The 22,899-nt window shown below is 40.3% G+C and overlaps 1 protein-coding gene across 4 annotated transcripts in view; it reads right to left on the reverse strand.

Annotated features, from left to right (window-relative positions):
• The window catches only part of CCDC93 (CCC complex scaffolding subunit CCDC93), a 62,983-nt gene extending 43,750 nt beyond the window's left edge, over nt 1-19,233 (reverse strand). For 3 of the 4 annotated variants that reach the window (XR_012660591.1, XR_012660590.1, XM_075092916.1), the window contains exons 1-7: nt 19,093-19,233; nt 17,852-17,965; nt 16,054-16,148; nt 13,371-13,482; nt 9,432-9,530; nt 7,973-8,029; nt 3,618-3,718 (exon numbers count right to left, since the gene is read on the reverse strand). Coding sequence is in view for 2 of the 4 variants with exons in the window: in XM_075092916.1 (XP_074949017.1) it covers nt 3,618-3,718; nt 7,973-8,029; nt 9,432-9,530; nt 13,371-13,482; nt 16,054-16,148; nt 17,852-17,965; nt 19,093-19,134 (620 nt within the window). In the remaining 2 variants the exon portion in view is untranslated. Of the gene's footprint in view, nt 1-3,617; nt 3,719-7,972; nt 8,030-9,431; nt 9,531-13,370; nt 13,483-16,053; nt 16,149-17,851; nt 17,966-18,805 lie in introns of all 4 variants that reach the window. The other variant, XM_075092917.1, reaches the window with a different exon arrangement.
• Nucleotides 19,234-22,899: the final 3,666 nt, after the last annotated feature.

Below are 22,899 nucleotides of genomic sequence, written 5' to 3' on the forward strand. Positions count from 1 at the left end.
GTACAAAAAGAAGTGATGGTCCTGATTGACTAACTTACAGCTACGACTGTTTAATTCCCTAACTACGGCAGAAGCAGGACTATTTACATGCCTTTTATGGCTACAAGTGATCCTCAGCAGCAGTATCAACGGTCACCAGTTCTCTATTTATTCAACACTCATACTTGAGAGGTAAACTCAGTCATGTTTTGTTACAGCGTAACATCAAGTTTCCAAGAATACCCCAGCATTAAGCTTTCTGCATTTCAAAGCTTAGCAATAGAAAGAATGTGGTAGAGCACCACCCTCCCACAGAACATGCATAAAACTGTATTAGCATAAAAGCATTTCTACTTAGTATTGCCATTATTGTATCTCTGTTCTTGCTTTTTGTAGAAGCACCATTTTATTTTCACACAGAAAATTGTATTCAAGTAATGAACTGCACCAGAACAGCAATAACAAAAACTTAAACATCAGTTATATCAACAGAGAACCTGGATGCCTCCCAGGTGTAACATTTTACATCTGTCATAGGAACCGACTTTGTACTTTGTGCTGAAAACTGATTGATAATATTTGAAGATGTGGCAACAAAAGCCCTTAGCCGAAACAGAATATGCAGATGCGTGGAGAGATGCTCACTGGCATCACTCTGATCAAGCCAGACTCTGGCCTAACACACTCAGGCTCATTTGTGACAACCTTTAAGCTAGAGACCACAGGATCAAAAAACAATTTAGAATATGGCACTATCACTGGCTGTATCTGAATAATGCTGTATTTGGCATCAGGACATTGTAAGACCCTATTTGTTGGACCGAGAAAATTAACTGTTATGATTAGTGTGCTCTGAAAGGAACCATTTTCATGATAACCACAGGGCATTTTGGAAGAGAAAAAAAAATCATCCTCTACTCACAATTTTCTACAACTGCCATCCACACGCAGTAAGAGAATGAAAGGTTCACTGTAACTATTTGAATTCTCTACTCCTAAATCTACCAAAAATTTACTAGTTGCCTTTTTGAGCGGTGTTGCAGTTTCCCTAATGAGGTTGGAGAGCAGACAGTAATCCCTACTGCCCCCACAGATTTCTGTATGTCTCTCTTAAGTCCTTGTACTCTTCTTATTACTAGGTTCACAGCGGACATACTATCATCCTCCTTAAGGGTTAGTTGTCTACCAAAACACATGAACCAGACATTGGTGTGGCTCACTGCTGTTATTTCCTCAGATGTTCTTTATATTCCCACTATATCATAAATCTTTTTCTGATCAAGTTTTATGCTTTGAGAAATCATTACAAAAGCATTACCAAAACACGATCAATTCTTGCACCTATACGAATTTTCTCCCACTTCCATTCAATTCATGTTAAGCTTTTCACACCAAGTAATTAACTTCTGGTATTTGCCTTCTAGTAAGTACTATCCTTCATTCATGTCACCAATTTAAACAATCAGTCCAGCAAGTCTTCTGTCATGCTCCATGCCCTTCAAACACCAAATACCTCTTCTCCATTTGCTCTTCTGCTAGGACTCTGCAATGTCATATCAAGATCATCTCAACAAATACCATCTTGAAGAGGTATTTTCCTTTCCAAAATTCACAAGTTTTTGCTCATCTTTCTTATTAGTCCCAAACCACTCTTCATATCTATGTACCAATGCACACTATGCAACAGAAGAGCAGTTCCCTTACATCTTCAATGCCTCCTACTTTTCTGTTATTTCCTCTCTCTGTACTTACACTTTCTCCGTTATCCATTTTAATTGTTTTTTTTATATTAAAGATTTATCTGTTTTTCCAGCTGAAACAAGCTTTACTTAGGTCTCAACTGTTCCATCATATCTAAAGCTAAAACAATTTGTGAGGATCTGTAGAAAACATCACCTATTTATTTCAATTTTCAAGCTATGTACTGATTTCTAATTTTGCCATTCTTAAAGTTACACTAGAGAAATCATACACAAAAATTCCCTTAAACTGCATAAACTATTTAAACTCTTTTTATTTATTAGGAAATGTCTGCTGACACCAGCGTGTAGGAATCCAAGTACAACAGTACAAGAAACTATAAAGAGTCAGAATAGGAATACACCACTCCATTTTTCCATAACAGCTCTTTGGATTCACATTGTGAACACTGATGAGGTATCAATGAACTGATCTAAATCTAAAGATGTCAGCATGCATGTCTCCCCCTGAAGAGGCAGGGAAAAATCCACATGCCAAGCGGAATAATACTTGACATTGTCACCAACTTGGAAATACAATTTTCACTGGGGAGGGAAGAATTGGACTCTGAAATGGATGAGGTAAATCAAACCTAACTCCTTACTAGCATTGGAAAAATAAGACTCATTCAAGACTATAGCCCACAGAACTTGTGAAAGATAACTCAGTTAATAAAACTAGCTGTTTAACATATATAGACATACATATATGAAACATATATAGGTACTGTGTTTCCTTGTAGCTCTGTGTCTTGAATGGATTAAGCTCATTAAAGCAGCCAGTCATCTTAGTTTTTTACATCAGCTTGCTATATTTCAGATAACTGCACTGAATTCCACTGGTGGTAGAAGGGAAGGGAAAAGTTATACAGTCAACTATTTGTATATGAAGTTTATGCAACATCAGAAGAGTCTGCCAAGTGACACGGCACTCAGATGTCTCCCAGCGGTTTCATTCCATTAGGAACACACCGAGGATTTCATCCCACTTTAATGGAAAATAAGCTGAAAGATGTTAGTTTGTCCATGCTGCCCTCACAAAATACCACCATGAATGAAAGGGGAGGATTATAAGCAATCTGCAACTAGCACATTTGCTGATTTCAACTGTGTATCAAGACAAATGCACGAAAAAGGTAATAGGGAGGTACTCAAAATGAGACCAATAAAAAAAGAATCTACGGCTTTGGGGAAAGGAAGCCACAGAAGATACAAAAATTAATTCAAACGTCATTTGCACTCATTCATAGGTCAGACAGCACATAAGCTGTCCATATCGCTAAACTACAAATAGAAATTGGAAAAAGAAATTAGATACAGAAACTCTCGTAACATTATTTTTATGTGTTCAGAGTGCTCTCGGTAAACCAGAGGGATTTCCAAACATCATGGATAAGTGCAAACTTTGGTAACTTTGTCTATATATGGAAGTTAGCAGAAAGTAAGAAGACAAAGCACTACACCACCTGATTCAGCCTCCTGATGAAGCAACCACAGCAGAACTACAAAAAGAAGCAGTAACAACTGCAGCTCCTTTTTTCCCCACTTCCGGGGATTGTCTGCAAAGAGGCAATATTGATTGACAGACACTACCTAAAAATATTAATTTAAGCCATTTTTCTGAAGCCAAGAACAAGTGTGTTAAATAAACATACCCTACTAGCAGCATAAAGTCAGAACTTGGGCTCCCATTGTACAAAACATTGCTCACACGAGAGGACTGTCCAGTCCCCAGAGAACATACAGGGTAAGCAAACAAAATCTGAAACCAAACAGAAGTAAATCTGAAACAGTTTGATCCTCAAATAGTAGGAAAACAACCTCACAATCCAAATTTTTTACAGAATGCTTCTAAATACACAGTGTACAAAACCCAGACAGTTAAATGAAGCCTTTCACCTGCCATATTCCAGAAGCGTAGCATGAACCTTTGATTCCTCATCTAGCAGTTCTTCAGCTCCCTTCTGACGTTTGTATTTTCTCTGGGGCTTGTAAACCTCCTGTAAGACAGCAAATTAATTCAGAGCTTGTAAAAGGCTCTTCTAAAATAAACAAAGAATTGTTACCTAGAGTGATACTTACCACTGTTTGCTTTCCAACTCAATATACATACTCAAATAAACATCCTTCCCTTTCTCTTTTTGGAATTACATGATAAAATCTTACTGAATTTACTTCTAAACAATTTGCTACAGGACCTGTCTTTCCAGGTTTTAAAAAAAATTTTAAGTGGTTACTTAACAACAGAGAGGATTTTTTCAACCATCTCCTCCACCATGTTTGAAAGAAGAGTCAAAAATAACACAATCAACATCTATTAAGAAAAGGCCCTGTGATTTAGCTAGCCATTGTCTAGAAATGTTACCTCCCTTGTAAGTTAATTCTATTTTTAACCTCTTATTAGATAATATAATTATTATCTACTCAATGATCACAGGTTACAATGGAATTAAAGCAGATTTCATTGTAATTTAAGGAACAAAAATACCTTAAGAAGTTTGGTACTAAAATCATTTGATCTTATGGTATCACAATGTGACCCTACAGCTGGACAACAGCCCATCAAATAAAACAAGGATTCACAAGTACTTTCATGTGCTGATAGAGCTACATCCAATTTAAAAACAGAATGGAAACAAAAGGACTGTTAACATAGACACAACTGTTACAGCACTGTAAGTCTGGCCTATATTAAAGTACCTTTTTTCTTCCTCCTTCCCTTTTCTAACCTTTAGGCCTGATCGTGACCATAAATCTCATTGTATTGTCCCCTTGAGAAGAGCAGGTTAGGTCCTTAGACCAGAGTTATAATAATGAATTCAGACAACAGGCTAATCTTTCACACTTGTTGGTCCTCTTTCAGGAAAGTGGATTTCTCTTCCAATTCCAATGCATAATGATTTAAAGGTGACACGTGAAAGAGCCTTCATCTGACAGCCACCTTCTCCTTCTTCTGGTTCCTATGGATAGATAGGAAAGCTTGTGCACGCTCTCCCCTGAAAACTCACTCTGTGTGTTCTTCTAGGCTGCACTCGTGCCTTTATGCCTTAAGAGATCTCACAAACTGATCTTCCGTTTAGAAGACCAGGTGCCAGCTATAGATGATATAATCCTGACAGAGCTCATACATTTAAGGAATGATACCCTGAGCAGTGGCGAATAAATATCAAAAAACTTTATCTACCATGAAGATGTACCTAAAAACTAGAGATCTGTGATCTGCAGAAGACAGAATATACCTTTATCAACGCCACAGACAGAGATATTCAGAGATATTCAGACAGGCTAGCTGAATAGGGCTAAATACTATCAAACTGTTACGATTGTTACTTATTTTCCTTTCTTTCCATTATCTGTTTTATTCTTGGACCCCGAATGCAGAAGCGTCTTAGCTGCAGCAGTAGACATATGTATATCTGATTCCAGGACCATTACCTATGAATTTTAAAGTAACAGCTCTAATACAGTGGGCAAGTAAAAACCAATTCACTGGCTCCACCCAGCAAAGAACCACCTGATCTGGCATACAGATCAGGTGGTTCCTGCTTCACCTTTGCCATGTCATTCCCTTCGAGCTCTAAAAAGCAATTTCAGAAAACACGCAGGTAGATATGTAAAGGAAACTCAACCAAGCACCATGTGACTTTGGACAAGACACTTGAAGGCACCTGACATTTACTAGGTAACCGCACCTGGAAAGTAGATTGCATTCCTTTATTTTAGACAAGTTCTCCCAAATAAATGCATTAATGAAACAGAATAAACTTAAAAACCCACATTATTAGATCATGAAAACTAAGCCTTGAAACCACCTCTGCTCCTCAGCAACCAAAGGGATCATCACTGTTAATCAAATATCTTCTGGGTTTTTTAAATGACACTAAAAATTCTAGATCCTCATAACAGCATTGTGATGACTTTGTTTCTGTCTTTTCAGTAATAAGGTTGGTATTAGCCACTTGGATACCGAATCTTTAGTGTTATTTAAAGACAATGCAGGTGGAAAATGGACACACTTGAAACACTCGAAAAATCAGGGCAACTATTCTGAAAATTGAAAATAAGCAGAAGGTCAATGAATTTCAAGTGTTACTTGATACAACACACTTGAATTTGCTTTCTTACACAGGTTTGCATTCTCTCTCAAATTAAAGGCTTCTACAGGTGCACAAATGCAGCTGTGTGCTCCCGCCCACTGCGTAAGCCATAACCACCAGCGGGGGTCGTGATGGCTGCATCCAGCTTATGCAGGACTCTGGGGATGCGTGGCAACACAGTATCCAAGGGCTGTCTGGAGCAGGGACCCAGATGTCTTGCTGGTATAAATACATATATAAATTTATAAAAATAAAAAATATATAAATAGTATATATTAAAAAAAATATATAAAGCATCATCTTACTCTTTAAATAGTAGACAGCCCAGGGCCCACTGAGCTCTCCTGCACAGCAGTGGGCTGCACATGCCAGGATCCCCCTTGAGTAGCTTTGCCTCTCAAGGTTACTCCTCAAGGCTGAGAGAATCCTTGTTGTGTCAGATCCTCAGTAAGTGACTAATAGCATGGCAAACTTTGAGGTCTTATCTAAGTGATATAGACAATTGTCTGCACATATATAATCTTTTAGACATAAACCGTTGACCAAGTCTGGGACTAGGACTGGATCCCGCCACACCTCATCTCCTGTCTGAGAAGTTTAGAACGCAATAGGTCCTTTCCGAATCTCATGACTCAGCAGGAGGGTCTCCCTGACAGTTTTGTGTGACCCTGTCTTCTATGCAGTAAATAATCACACATACCTTGCCATCAAATCTTGTTAAACCACTGTCACATTTACCCTTGAACTTTGTTAACTCACTATTTTATATCAGTAAAGTATATTGCTCCTTCTCTCTTAGTGAAGCACACTCTCACTCCATCCACAATAACAAACAAAATGGTAACACCCACTTACAAGGGCAGCTACCTTGTAAAACAGAAACGGATCTCCCTGGAAAGGCAAGGATTGCTGGGTGGAGTAAAAGACTCACTGTAAGTCTACTACTAATAAAAAAAACCCTCCGACCAAACCATAGGGAAAAACAGTTAGAGACTGTAATTGAAATCTTTAAAGCAAGAGTAATTATTCACACAGATTAACAAGGGATTAGCAGTGGTCATCACCTGGAGAGTTTCATAGCGATGTTTTTCTATAAATATACACTATAATTCAACAACATATACTGGGCTCAGCAGCACTCAGGCCATTAATATGGAAAAACAACTACCTCCAAAAGATGACAAAAGATTACTTGTCTGGCCCACTATGCAAGCTATCATACAGCTCGTTATACTGGCACTTAAAACCTCTATCCATGGATGAGGAGTTTAGGGTATCTGGCTAGAGCTACCTGAAACAGCACTGACGTTCTCAGAAGAGTGGGGTTTCACCATCTATTGAAGAGCTTTGGAAGGGTCCCACTCAAATCATACCCAGATTTCTTACCCCTTCTCAAATGCTGCCTTGTGAATTTATCAAGATGGTCCAGAAAAAGAGTAGCAAATTGTTGGGAGTCAGAAATGGTGAATTGACAGTCACAAGTAAACAGGGAAATTAGACAGATAGCAAGGACAGAAACTAGAGTTGTTAGCTAGGCATCTGAATTCAGGTATGAGACAGTGATACAGCTTATGTATTTTACATGTCAATCCCAGTACCGTTCATGAACAAGCTTTCAAAAAATATAAACAAACAGCTTATCCAAGAATTCAAAAGTCTGCATCTGAAGAGGGAGAACATGAGTGATACCACCTTTCCCAACCAACATTTGACACTTGAAGAAAACATTTCTGAAATAGGGTGTGTATTTTCATTGCTAATTACAAGAAGACAAGTTCTGAAATGCAGACATTTAAACTGAGGAGATCATCACCACTTTGATTAATTTCAAGATAAATAATCCAACTCCTGATGGCTTCAAACAGTTAGTCTGCTTAGGGCTTAGTAGCCTGTAAGCTACCTTACGACTTTTGTTTGACAGCAGAACTCCACGCTCTCTGTGCAGGCAATTGATATCTACTCATACAGTGAAACTGTACTCATACCTGAAACACTGGCATTTGAGACCTGTTCTAAGAGTGAAGCTCAACATGTAACTTAGTTAGGACCTTCCCATGAGAAAACCCAGAACTGGCTGCATTAAAGAGAATTAGCCACCGCCACCATTTCATTACTAAAACCACTTGCTTCTTGATCATAAAAATCTAACATACTTACAAAGATATCAGTAACGGTTTTGATAACCTTCTCTTTTCTCTGCATAAATTCATCATCCTGCAAGACATTAACAGAGGTGATTAAAAATATCAGGAATGGAGATTAAATTTCAACCATTGTAATGAGTTTAGCAAAAAAAGTTGTCTAATAGTTTCTAACTGAGCTGCCCGATTAGTTGGTGAAATGTTAGTGATTTCACAGAAAAGTATTTGCTCCTCTCACCAGACAGACAGGTAGGTCTTTAAAACCGTATCAGATCAGCAGTCTTTCTGCTTAAACTGCCTGACAAATGCAATCCCAGCCCACTACTGGGATCTCCAATCATTACTACACTATGAAGAAATGAAGCTGGGATGGGCTTAGTGTGGAAAAGAGACGTTTCCCCTGCTGTTGTTTTAGTTTCTAAACAGTAAAAACAATGAAAAAAAAAAAAAAGAAAAAAAACAAAACAAATCCAAACCACCTCAAGCTAATAAAACCCAGCTATCTTCCCCAATACTAAGGACATCTACCTTTAATGCCGTTATTGAATTAGAGACAAAACTTGGGTTCTAGGTTTTAAATATGAAATTGCCTTGGGATATGCTTGAACTATAGGCACTGCATGAACTATAGGCACAAATCCAAGCTAGTTCCAGCTCTCCTCCTCCACCAATGAACCTTCATGTCATTACTGCAGAATAGGAAGAAGAGACGATCACAGCACTGTTCTAAGCATGTAACTTCGAAGTGGGCAGCACTTGACTATTATCAGGAGAAGGAATATGATCAAGTTATCTTAAACAGTGCAAAATTACTCTTACCACTACACTTCTAGATAAAACTGCACCTCTCACTCCTCTGGCAATCTCATTTTACAGAGAAAAATGTATTTCCTTTTAGCCCAAACCTGTATGTGTCTGTCTTTCCCCAAGTTGAGATTTTGAATGAAGTTCTTCAGCAACCTAGTTTTCAAGAACAAACTTTGGGGTTTGGATACAGGGAGACAAGAGCTGACTTTGAGCACTCTAAAACAAAACCCAAGTTTTAGAGCATTAACACCACATCAGTTCTCATTCAGCTAGATCAGCTTCTCCACAGCATTCTGGGTGGTCTTAAAAGACATTTCAGGCAGTGTAGCTCCAGTCACATGGTTTGTCTGGACACACTGCACAGAGCTCTATATCCACTCCAGAAGCAAGCTACCTGGCAAGTCAGACTGACAGACAAGAACCAAATATTGCAGAAAAACTAAGGCAACTATTAAGCAAAAGTTAACCAGTATCTATGAACTCTCTGTTGTAACAATGTTTTAATTTTTTTTCCAGCTGAACTGGTGCATGGAGTCCTCTAGGACCAATGAATAAAATTACAGCAAAGGCAACTCTGGTATACTGTGCTGATTTCAGAGCTATGAAGCTGGTACTACACCTGACCATTTGACACGTTATAACAGAAACAAGAACTGGCTTGATCTTACCTCTGGTAGTCTATGAGTTTTTTGAAACTGTGATATAGAGTAAGAACGGATATAGTCTCCCATTTCTTCCCTTGTTTCTATTGCACGTTTCACCAGCCACTAAGGGGGGAAAAAAAAAGTTTTAACAGCAGCAAACACCAAACTAAAAAATTATTTTTAATACACGATAGAAAGCTAAAAGCATATTTTAAGCACACAAACACGAACATTTATTTGCAAACATGGTAACTCAGGGACCTACTCCTAACAAAATGATTCAGCATTAACAAAATGATTCAACTTTAACTATTCTATAAACTTCACGTTTGCTCTTCTTCTATGTACTAAAGTACAGTAGCAAACAGATAATGCATAAGCTAAGAAACCAAATGGCTTTCCTTATAAAAGTTTTACATATAAAAACCTAAATATTCTTCATGCTGTTGAATTATATTGAACCATACAAACCTCAATGAACCATACTGTTCATACTGGAGTGGAATTCAATAGCCCAAAGACAACCAAACTGCCTTCCCTTATAAGCTCCTTGAAGCAGACCCTGGTAACCCCAAAACCCACTTTTCTGAATGTTATTTGTAAATAGTGTATTGCAAAATTAGTGATTTTGTTGCATGATTTCCTCTATATTTACCTTGCACTGAAACATCTCACAGACTGAATTGCTTTTACATTCTAATTGATTTCTTATAGTAGGTATGGAAAGAAAATTCTACTGCAAATTTCAACTCTTAGGAATTCTTAGTTGACAAATTCATTTATAAATAAAACATATGAAATCTTCACAAGCACAACCAAAGTTCACTGAAATTTTGCCAATATGAATTTTCTGTAGTCCAAAAGGTTGGATCTTCAATAAAATAATTCCAAAAAGAAAAGTGAAGAGCATCTGTGGAATAGAAATGCATGTGGGCCACTTTAAACATTATTCTAGCTTACATCTTGGGGGGGAAATTACATCTTCTCCCCCCAAAAAATCCTAAAGTGCCTTTCCAAAAATCTGAGTGGCATAGACCCTACATCCTAGCACAAGAAATCTACTACTCAAGCTAAAAATATGTTTTAATGGAGTACATTTCACCACTCTATGTAGTTATATTATCTACAGTATTAATGTTTAACAATAAGAATTAATAACGTTATCAAAATACATAATAATAAATAATATAGAAAAATATAAAGCAGTAGTTTCCTAAAAAAGGAATGTTAATTTTCTGGCTTCTTGTTTTCATCTATACCATAGCCTCCACACCTCACAACTCACCAGACCAAGAGCTCAGCTGTACCCACCAGCACAACGTACACCCTACATTCAAAAAACTCAAAACTCTACTGTACTCTAAAAGCTATTAATGTTGTCCTTCTACTAAGCAGGCCATACTGAATAAATAATAAATCCCTCAGTTGTAGGAAGCATTGGATTTACAGCACATATACAAAAATGTGATTACACTCTGCATGCATACAGGTTCATCCCTCTCTACACCAAAGAAGCTCTTGGGAGCATATTTTAGAACAAACTGATAGTCCAGGTGGCTTTTATATGGCCTGTGGGCTATGTTATGGTCATCCTTCTACACAGTGAGCTTGAACTGTTCACAGCACCCATCTCTATCAGTCCGAGTGGGAGGAGACATGCTGGAACTCTGATGGAATTTGAAGCAATCAGAAGTTGAACAGAAAGTGTTCTGGGCTCTCAGCGCCAGGACCCAACACTGAACCTGTCTTATATCAGTAGTCCGTTATACTCTGACAGAAGACACCACCACTTGGAACACGACCTCATCTCATTAATCTTGGCTGTACCTCAGGTAGAAGTCATTACAGCTAGGTTTTATGCATTTCTGTCAATTTTTCCTACTATAGATCACTTATTTTCAAAAACTGCAGCTCCACTGTGAAAAGTGTTCAAGAACCACTATATGCCTGCATAAGAAAAAAGAGTTCTTTTGACATTTACACAACCACACAAAAAGCCACAAGACATTGAAGTATATTTCAAATAATGTTGGAGGAGATAAATCATGTGGGCTCTTTACAGCCTGTGCAGGAGGTCACAGGAGAGATCAGATCAATCTTGGGATCCAAGTTTGAACCAGCAACAGCTTTCTGTGCTATAACCATGAACCCCTGGAAAGCGAGGGGAAGATGATGACAACAATAGAGATGCAAATGCGAACTATTAATTACAAAGCAAATCTCAACACAAGATTGTGTACTTACTTTTCTCTGTGAACATAAGTAGAATTTACTAGGAAGAACAGCACCATTTCTGCCCACTGGAATCTTTTTTAGTCTTTATTTATTTATTTTTCAGTTCTGCTACAGCCAATAACAGTGAGCCAACTGAATCTAATTTCTTCCTGTAGGGAAGGATTCATCTGAATTCCTCCCACCAAGTTCACTGGGGTACCTTGCACAGTGCAAGAGCTGTTGGGACACAATGCCAGGGGGAGAGAAGAGCTGTATTATTTGGGGATTGACCTGAGATTTCCAGATAGCAAGTGAAATCTTGAATTTAACATGGCCTTGAGTAAAGTGTCGTTATCAACCACATAATTCCTACATGCTGTGGTGTGGTCAGCCTATTATAGCTCTTGCGTAGCCTTTTTCAGAACACAGTGTACTGTTGACACCAACAAAAATTTTCCTGAAAGCCTGTCCTAGCTGGGATGAAATGAGGAACCAACAGTATTCGGAGCAGGGACCTGTCAGCAAGCCACAGTTTCTAAAAAACATCCTCTACAGACAGAAAACTAAACACATCAAGAAAGACTTCTTCACCAAGTATGGATTAGATATACTACCCATCGACCAACTACTAAGAAGAATCACTGCTCTCAGAGAAATCTAAAAGCCAATTTCCTCCCTGCCTAGAACTAATGTTTCTCCTTTCCAGAGGTAATATCCCAAACCAGGAATTTGGAAAAAGCAGGTCAGAGAAAAGAATACCTAGTGCTATAGTTTTTATAGCAGGAGTAATAGTTTATGTTCTCACTTTAGGAGAGGAATTATATTTCCTCTGAAAGAAGTCTTGTATTTGATAAATGTAACCATTCATTATCATCATCATCATTATCGTCAAGTGACCAAGGCAAGAAATTAACCTGGGTTGGGATTTTTTTTTTTGTTAGGAATGTGTTAGGAATAATGCAAGCTTAGAAGTAAAAACTCATATTAACAAGATACAAACTTTCCACCTTAGGCAGTAGGAGCACAGTCAGAAAGAAAGAAAGTGTAACAGCAGCATATACCACAAAACTTTTTGTGGGGAGTGCAGTTAAGTGACTTTCCTCAGGAGCTCCCTACTAGAAGATAACGAGAAAGAGACAACAGGATGTTTTCCCCATTTCTTACAAACTGGAATTTAGATTAAATTCTTAGTTGTTAAATTCTTCCACAGGCAGGTGGTAAAGAGATATTTAATGAAAAAGCGACTTTAACAGTCTTCATTTTCCCTATTTATCAAAGACAGATTTCTGTGTCCAGAAAGTAAAATAAAAAAATGATAACAACATACCAAGGATTCTCAAGATACCACACTTAATTGGAACACATCACATGTTAGCTTAAACCTTAATAAAATGGAGAACTATGAGCATGCACATGGTTAGTTAGTGTTCCTCAGCAAATAACGCAGCAATAGGGTCACATGTCAGAGCAACTTGTTCTTCCACCCATACAGTTTGTAAGCGTAGTAATTTAAAGAGTTTGTTTTGTGTTTTTCTTAAATGCAGATCAAGAGATACCTAAGAATTCTATCATCCATAACGTCACTCAATTCTTTAAAAACATTCATGTAAACTACTTCTCTGTGGTTATTCATTCCAAAGTTATTCCAAAGTTAAAAAGCCAAACAATAATACAGCTCTTTGTGAAAAATTTTTATGCAGGTTTTATGGCCTTTTGCAGCAAAGTACTGATACATCACAAAATAATTACCTGTACAACAGGAAATATATGAATGAAATCCAGTCCCTGGATCTGATGTGGTTCCAAACGATGAGGACACTTCATTTTTGGTAATACTGACACAATTTTTTCAGTTAAGGCTCTATTATAAAACAACAAACACACATATGTATATATGCTCAATTTTCTTTTGTAAATTACAAATTATTTTTGCAAACACAGTTGGTAGTTAAAGGGTTCCTTCTAGTGGCTTCCATTGTACACAGCTGTGAAAAGCAATCAAACTCTAATTACAAAACAGTTTTTACATTATACTATATATATTATTAGTCTGTAAAGAGGTGATTAAACCCCTTTTGCAGGCTCCCAGCTTGTGATTTCATTTGTAGAATTGCACACAAAATTTTAAGACCCACATGTTTGGTCAGATGAAATACCCATGTAAGATATATCTACAAACACCTTTGCATATTACAGTATATGCACACATGAAGAAACACTAGCTTTAAGAACAGTTATACTAAGTAAAAGATATGGACTCAAAGAAAGTCCAGACTCAAATGTAAGGACTTAAAAATTTGTTGAGCAGAAATCCCAAAATATTTCTTGACATTACTGCTGAAATTTTAGGAGTTTATATGTATATTACACCTAAAAGCTAAATCCACAGTATGCTTCACATGGTTTTGAAGTGAGTAAAACTGAATTTGCTGGCAACCATCTCGTTCTACAGCTCAGGTAAGAGCTGGTAAAGTGAAAAGATTACCCTAACACAAAGGATTAATCTACAAGAGCATCATCCTGCTTCCACTGAATCCGTTATTTCAAGGCAAGGTACTTTTTTGCTGCCAATGCTGTCAAGCACATTTTTAAAGCAGGTGTCAGCACTGAGGATGAACACTGTACTGGGGAAACTAAAACTATTTTTCAGTGAAGGAAAGGAATTAACTGGTCCAGTACCAACCTTAGTGATATTCAGTACTGCCCAAATGGACAACTGATACTCTTGAATTACAAAAGGGGAGAAAAGAAATATGAGACAGAGACCAAAGACTGGGAACAGAGCCTGAAAAGTTACACTTCTTAAGAGAAGTGAAAACTTTGACATAATTCTTATAAGGCAATTTTCACTATGGCACCATACTAATATTCTACAACATGAAAATAGCAACACCTCTCAGCACAACCAAAGCAAATGCAATTAAAAAAAAAAGTAATTTATGGAATAGATGCAAGATCCTCTCCTAACATATGTTTCCATGTTTATTTCAACTCAGCAGTCAAATAATAGGGCACCATCAAAATATCCTCAGAATACTACTGAGAAAACATAACTTTTCCTTATCTTGAGAACACCACAGGCGCACTGAGCCATTGCCAACATAAACAGCACATGGACTTCAAAACAGCCTATGCTTGTGTGACTCTGGACACTTCAGATTTACAAATAAATCATTGTTGCTGTTTTGGGAGAGGAGCCTGGTTTTTGTTTTGCCAGTTTTGCGTCCAGTCAGCTGGAAAGATAACAGGACATTTTCAGAACAACTTAGCTATTTTCTATCCTGTTGTTCTTAAGGATAACAAAGATGGCAATTATAAAAACTACTGCCACCACCATCTTCATTCTCAGTCTCTACTTAATTCTGTGCACCTAACAATGCTTTATTAAGTTATTTATAATGATTTGAGTGTCTCCAAGTTTAATGGCAATAACCAAAAATCTGCATTTTTAAATGTATTACAGTCTTGCCAATGCAAAATGGCTTTCAAGGAAACAGCACAGAATTTTCTTTCAACTACATTGAGCAAACGAGTCTCTTCATGCAACTCTAATGTGACAGGCTATTCTTACTTCCTGCAAATTTTAGTTACGGCTCTTTTATCACAGAAATGCATAAAGAAATAGCATAGTTTAGAACATATTCCCTTTCTCAGCATAAATAATTTTTACAACCTCCCTACTACAGGAACTAGCTGGCTTATAAGCAAATTCCATGCATAAGAAATAAATCAAATCAAAATGGTCTCATTGGGTCACTATCAGGAAGGAACTCTTCCTCCTCAGTATGGGGCAGGTAACCATTTTGGCAACAGTGCCATGCTTTAAGTTCTGTTTGCTGATGCCTGCAATTCCAACCCAGAACCACAAAGGAGAATCAGAGGTTATTTACACAGCAAAGCTGCAGACACAGAACTCAGGGAAGGTCTTCTAATGTTGCACTCCAGTTTCCAGCAGCGTGGTCTCCCTCTGCCCTTTGTTTTGGCCTCTGTATCATCCCCTTGTGCCAGCACAAGCATCTGTGCAGCTGCATAGAGAACTGGATCCAGGAATTGGTTCATGTTAAAACTATTTTCTTTTTTTTAGTAGGTTTTAATCTGGATCAGTTCCCAATCCAGTTCGATGTGGAGACACATAAATGCTTTCACTGCTTAGTAGGGCCATAAGAACATGGCAACCCAGAGGGGAAAAGCTCTGCCTTTTTTGGCATGAGCTTCTTTCTGGGTTTAGAGTTTGTGGAACTACAGTCTGAGAAACCCAGAAACCAGCACAGTGTTCTGCCAATGGGTGGTCTTGAAAAGCAGGAAACTTGGACTAAAAATCCTTCTTATAAACAAGCAAATATCAGATAACTTCCTCCTCCCCCCTCCCGCCCCAGCCTGCTTCTTCTTTTCTAAGAAAAAAAATAGCACATTTGCCATTTAATCAACTTACATTTTTTGACCAATAGTAGAGTTTTCCTGAAACAATAAATCAACATCAATATCAAAGTTGCAAGTAGTGATACACCACGTCATGCCGCCTACCACCTAGTAAAGAAGCAACAGCATGATTAGTTCCATTTTAAATCAAAAAGGTAAAAATCAAACGCATCTTAAAGGCTTTATGTATTTCAGAAACTTCAGCTTAGTATTTTCGCCATCCTCAGTATTCTTATGTAAAGATCAAAATACATATAGATAGGATCCATATATCAACTTCTACATACACGTCTAAAAGATGACACAAAATAAAAGCAGAGCAGTTACTGACGTTCTAAATTCCTCTTAGCTTTAGTTTTGAAACACCTCTCAGATTAAAAAAAAAATACCCACAGATAAAATGCAACAGTTCGTTAAATGTTGGGATCTTTAAGAAGTGACCATATGAAAATTTTATCAAGGATCATAATTTCTCTATTCATGTATTTACCTCTCCATATACACCTCTGCTATTCTTTGCTTGCTGACATATGCAACATCATGTGCTAGGCACAGTATCAACATAGTAACGGAAATCCCCAGCTCTTTAGAAGTCTCTATTTTAGGCCCTATTCCTACAGATAGTTAGGCATATTTAAACTCCTGAGACATTTCATCAACTTCACATAAATTACATAAATATTTAAGACAACCTTGCATAAACATACGTGAGATAACCTAAACGTATGCAAAAGCAAAGAACAGAAAACAGGGATTAATATGTGGAATAACTTACCAACATCACACAGCAAATAAGGGTGTTCTGTACAAGGTTTTCTAACACATTACCCCTCTCATTATTCCCATCTGAAACAGCTAATCAGTATCCCTTTTATACTAGGAGCTAGATAATATTCTATAGCAATGCTCATTTTTGTAAAGGTTGGGCATTGTCACGAATTGGGAACTTTACAATCGTATTTAGGCAAGTATAAGCCTGATGCATCCACTTCTACATGTAAACGCAACAGTATTACATCCTAAGACGGTCTCCCTGAAACTACTTTGTGTCGGTGTGCACAGCCTTCCAAGCAGCTAAGGTCAGTAACGCCAAGCGGTCTGAAGAAACTAAAATTGTATTGCAAAGTAGGGCTGTGCTATGATCAAAGAAATGGCAGAAAATAGAAGAGTCCATTTCAAGGCTGCCATAGTTCTGTGTTTTCAAACCCTGGTTCAGAAATTTCTCAGAGTCAGCACTAAAACAATTCAGAAGCCTCTTTTCAACCTGAACTTTGCTCGCTGTCAGTATCACATACTTCCTGCCTAGGACAAAGAGAGGTTAACATACGTGACATTCCAAAGATATGTAAAAACAGCCCAGATATAATCTCACTAGGCTAACTGGGCCATTCTTACACAGAACCTCTTAAGACAAATATTTCCTCAATTCTCATTAATGAATACTTATTTTTAAAGTTACCATGCTATTTCCAAGTATCGAGTCTTTCTAGCTATTCTAACTGAGGTTGAGAGAGGGGCAGATTTCCCCATATATGACTCTAACAAAAAAACCACACCAGCAATTAGCTTGCATCCAGTTGTTTCCTTTAAAACAGGCCTTGCTGCACAAAATCATTTTTCAAGACTGAGGGGGTCCCACCTGTCTGAAACTGGGTCATTTTCAGAATTATTTACACAGGAAAGCCTCATGTGCTCCAAGTAACTTTTTTTTTTCTTTTTAAATAACCTAGAACTGTTAAACTAACTTGCAAAAAAATATGCAATCTTCATATCCTTAAGAATGGTTTTTACAAATAATGCATTGGTCTCACCTTGTCAAAGGGCGATAATCCTTTGATTCTTGCTCGAAAATACCCAGCAGCCACCAACAGTTCCAAAATTTCAGTCAACTTGATGTTTTGTTCCTCATCTTCTCTTGTTTCAACCTGACAAATGAACAACACAACAACTAATTCAGTGTTTCATACCTCAAGTAAAGATTCTTCCAAACTTTATCTTAGTACAGACCACACCACCTATCAGGGAAAACCATGACATCCATTAGCAACACAGTTGTTAATTTGAAAGACATTAAAGAAATAAGTAATACATTTCTACATGGATTTAACATTACATTTTTTTCACCCAGTTCAATACTTGAATCTGCTTTTGTTGTTCAAACTCCTGGTCCACTGCTTGCCTCCAGCTAGACAGATTGCTCCTGTTACCACAAGACAGTTGATTTATTCTCCATTTCGCACATTTCTTTCAATTTCAGGGTTCACAAAATCATACACCTCACATTAATGCTTCTATAAACTTTTTACAAAAACTGGAGTAGAAACTCGTGTGGAATTCCACTTTTTGGGGAATCCAATTTTAAGCCAAGTATGGCAGCAATAAAAACTAAACTCTGACGGGCAGTCTGGAGAGCTTCAATGCTCCAAAGTCTCATCAGCACAGCACCCTTTTAAGGGTGCTTTTGTCCCCACGTGATGGGTTGAAACCCCACAGCTCCAAGAACACACAGGATTTACGAGAGGCACGGAGCCCCCGCACACCTCAGACCTAGGCCGGGGAGACAGATGAGGGGGCTTTAGGTCTCCCCCTCGGGGGCTGCAGGGACCCACCTCCGCAGCCTCCCCACCTCCCTCTTCCCCAAAACCTCTTCGACAGCCTCCTCCTCAGCCTCCTCTCCTCCCCCTCCCACGGAGCCCACGGAAGCCTAAGAAGCCTGGCAAGCCGAGGGGAGAGGGAAACATAATGGTGCACAGAAGGTGACCTACCCGGGCGCTGCCCGCAGCGCCGCACGGCCTCCCCGCGGCGGGGCGGAGAGGGGCCGGGCTCCCCACGCCCCGAGGGACCCCACCTCACGGGGCCGCGGGCGGGGCTGAGCGCAGAGCTGAGCCCCGCGGTATAGCAGTGACCCCCGGGCTCCCGGGGAGGCGAGGAGGGGAAGGAGCCCGAGGAAGCCAGCGCAGCGGGGCCGGAGGAACAGCGGGCGGCCGCGCCTCACCAGCACCGCTCTGACCGGGGGGAGGGGGGGGGGCTGGGAGAGACGCCGCTACGGTACCTCCTGGGGGGCCTGGCACTCCTGTCCCCGGGGGACGACCATCGCCCTCCGCTCCGGCAGCCTGCGCCCAGCCGCTCGTCCTGTCACGTCCGCTCCCCCCGCCGCAACGCCCGGGCGAAGGGGTGTTCCCAGCCGCCGGCTGCCGGGTTCCCCCGCCCCCGCTCAATGGTTCGCCCGCACCCGCCTTGCGTACAAGCGCATCCGGGCCGTGCCATTCGCGGCCAAAGGGGTGCGGGGGAAGGAGGGCGGGGGCTGCGCGGCTCCCCGGCGGCTCATGTGACCGACTGCACGGAGCGCAACCGCCGGAGCGCCGGCCTGGCCCCGCCCACCAGTGCGCGCAGCGGCGCCCCTCGGCGCTTCCCCGGCTGCCCGTGGGTTCGCGGCGGGGTGGGCCGTGGCGGTATCCCCTCGCAGCCCGACCCTTCACAGCCCAATCGGTCGCAGCCTGTCCCTTCAGAGCCTGTCCCTCACGGGGTGTCCCCTCGGAGCCCGACCCCTCACAGCCTGTCCCTGTGGAGCCTGTGCCCTCGCAGCCTGTCACTTCAGAGTCTGTCCCTCACAGGGTGTCCCCTCCCAGCCCGTCGGCTCCCTGCTTGCACCCGCTGCTCCCAGGCACTTCACCTCTATTTTAGTGGCACCCGCCCTTCTCCTGGGTTTTGGGTTTTTTTTCCCCCTTTTGCAAGGGGTCCTGAGGCCGCTCACAGGCATGGAGGACAAGTTATTGAGCGCTCTGTGACCTGAGAGGTACCTCATGGCTTCTCACGCCCCACAGAGCACTGACACCCCTCAGTGGGTTTCGTTTGGTGGCCTAACAGCTGAGGGGGATTTAGCTGTATATTTTCTGTCCAGCACACAGGTCCCATGCTCGGGAACCTTTGCACCCCCTTAACCCCTCGGCCTCCTGGCAGCGGGCGCATCCTGGGCCGGTGTCGATAAGCGCGGCCCTGGTGGGAAGGCGGGCGTCTGTCTGGCGGCAGGGACCGGGTGTGCTGGAGCCTGGCCCCTGCCCCACGTTTGCCAGACCCAGGCAGGCCTCGCGGCACGATGGGTGTACATTGGCAGGGCCAGGGGCTGGAAAGCTGCTTGCCGACACTGGTCAGTCACTAACACCCTGCTCCAGCTCCACCACACTTTAGACTCATGAATAAAATTACACCAATACACGAAGATTTACTGGGTGATAACAGCCTGGTGGTGAACTAATCCACAGCTTGGAGGCAGGGTAGCCTTTCTTGTTGATGACAGCTTCAGAAATACCTGATGGTGGTCTCTTTTCAAGTCTACCCCAGGCATTCAGTTTCTAGGCTCTTTGCCATACACAGAGCATTATAAAAAATAAACTGTTAGGCTGCAACTAGAGGGAGGTGAAGGAACAAGAAAAGCCATGTGAGAGCATCGTCTCCATCCGTTGGAGGGCAGCAGAGCATACACGAGCCAGTCCATACAGGCTGCTGCCCTGACAGAGTGATCAAAATAATAATAATAATAAAAGCAAAAACATGCCAGACTGGCTCAGGCTGCATACTGGTGTAACCACAGGCCATGTCTTAATTAGAGTTGCAGAAAACTGTTACCCAGCCCCAGAGGCTGACATGCTCACCAGAGCAATACAGGCTTTCTGCTTTTTGTCTGCCTTCTCCTCACAGAGAACTGTACGGCTCTAATTTGATTGTCATGGAAAGGAAGATTGAAACAAACAAACAAAAAACGGGAAAGAAGAAGTGTTGAAACACAAAGGCATTGCTTCCCAATACCTAATTGTGATGCAAATTCACCCAGTTATCCAGACTGAGCCGTTGTCCCCTATGACATTCGGATAATCAATCTTCTAAATACCAATTAGGTTTAAAAAAAGTCCCAAGAGGGGTAATGTCTAAAAAAGAAAAACCTCCCTTCCTGCAGATCTTTACATTTTGTTCTTGCAAATCACTAGCAGGTTCAGCTTTAGTCTTCGATTTCCCTTTCCCTCTTCTACTTTGATCTGTGAAGGTAAGCCAAATTCGCACTCTTGTTGCAGCTGCTCTGAACATTCCTGTCTTGATTTTTCAATTTCATTAATCTTGAGCCCATGAAGCTGAGCTAAAAAGCTTCCTTCCTTTTTTTTATAACCACACAATTTATTTCGCTGTTCATCCTGGACTTCTGACAACATCAGACTTGGTCACCGCTGAAATTGTAGCAATAGGTTTCACTGTATCTTTTAGTACAATTTATTTTTTCTTGTAACAAGAATGAAAGTGTGAGATGGGGTTATAACAGCAACAGCAAGGGCTCTGCTCTTTTTTGGGCAGGCATACTTAGATAAATAAACAGGTACTTTTCCAATTACCTCTAACATGAAGGGGCCCAAAAGACATTTATTTCCATAAATTCTGCATGATAGATAAAATAAAAATAAATTATAACTCCCTGTGTAATGGTCCTTTGTACAGGGTCCTTTTGCTAGGGTACAACATTCTTTTATGTATACCATAAAACAAAGTGTCACGGACAGATCTTGGAGTAATTGGAAAGGATCCCAGTGACTTCATTGGAATATGGACCTCAGTAATGCCATAACTGCATCTTTTGAGATGTATTCCTAATTTCAGGAGAAGCTGAAGCCAACTGTAGGGGACTTAACCCCTATCAATTTTTACATTGTTTTCTGTGGCTCACACCTTGGATGAGCTCTGTTTCCAACTGATTTTGTTGCCTGGCAGCTCCAGCACAGAGGTCACTTCTAAGCTGACCCATAATGAAATTATTCCTGCCCTGAAGGTTTCAGCGTGGATTTCTGGAACTAGCAAGACTGCCAGGCACAGCAGCAGTATCTTCCTTTGTATGCATTTACTCTTCTTTCTGATTTGTTGTCTTGGTTGTACCCCATCTCCTTATACTCATTCAGCCCCGCCTTCATCCACTGCTTGAGATGTAGTAGGCCCGAGGAACCACTCTGTAGGCAATTGGAAATTCCCAATTATCATCTGTGGAAGTGAGACTCTGTGCACTGTGAAATGAAAAAGCCACAGACCTGTTACAGTAGCCATTGTGTTAGAGGCTGCAGCAGACCATTGCATCCCATCAAACAGCCTGATATGTTTTGCAAGGTATGGTGCCCTTTCAGCAATCACATATAACATTAAATAGTGATGTTTTAAATGTGCCCACTATCACATCCACTGGTGACATCTAGAAGGCACAGTCTAGCCAAGATCCTATTCAGTCGCTCTTCTGAATGATTCCTGTTCTCAGCATTTAATAGTTTAAAATATACAGGAAGACAGGAAGACATTTTTCTTGAAAACTATGTTTGCATAATCTTTAATATTGTTTCATTAAGATTGGCAACATTAACATGAACATTTTTAGCTCACTTACCAAGCTGCTACTTCATCCCAACCACACCCAAGGCAAACATAGGTGGGAGTAATGGAAGAAGCTCCCATTTATGGTCACCTTCTTGGTGATGTAGTTAGCATGGGTCCTTTCTGAAGCAGGAGGAAGAGGAATGACTTTATGGCATGTGGAGTTTGTAGAGGACAAGACGGTCCAACAGTGAAAATGCTGATGTTCTGGTAAGGAAAAAAACCACAGCTCTCTCATGGTCTACATAGGCAAACGTCGGAAAAATTGGTGGCTGGTCCTCTACAATTTCATCCATGATAGCTCTCACAGCAGTCCATCTGGAGAATAAAAGAATATTATAACTAAGTATCTGATTAATACTAAGGCTTTTACCAGACTTCTCTTTTGCAGTGTCATGATTTTGGTCACATCACTGTGGTCAGAATATTCAAGTAACTAGTCATTTTGGGTACTTTGATT

The sequence above is a fragment of the Phalacrocorax aristotelis genome, chromosome 5, assembly GCF_949628215.1.
Source record: "Phalacrocorax aristotelis chromosome 5, bGulAri2.1, whole genome shotgun sequence".
Lineage (NCBI taxonomy): Eukaryota > Metazoa > Chordata > Aves > Suliformes > Phalacrocoracidae > Phalacrocorax > Phalacrocorax aristotelis.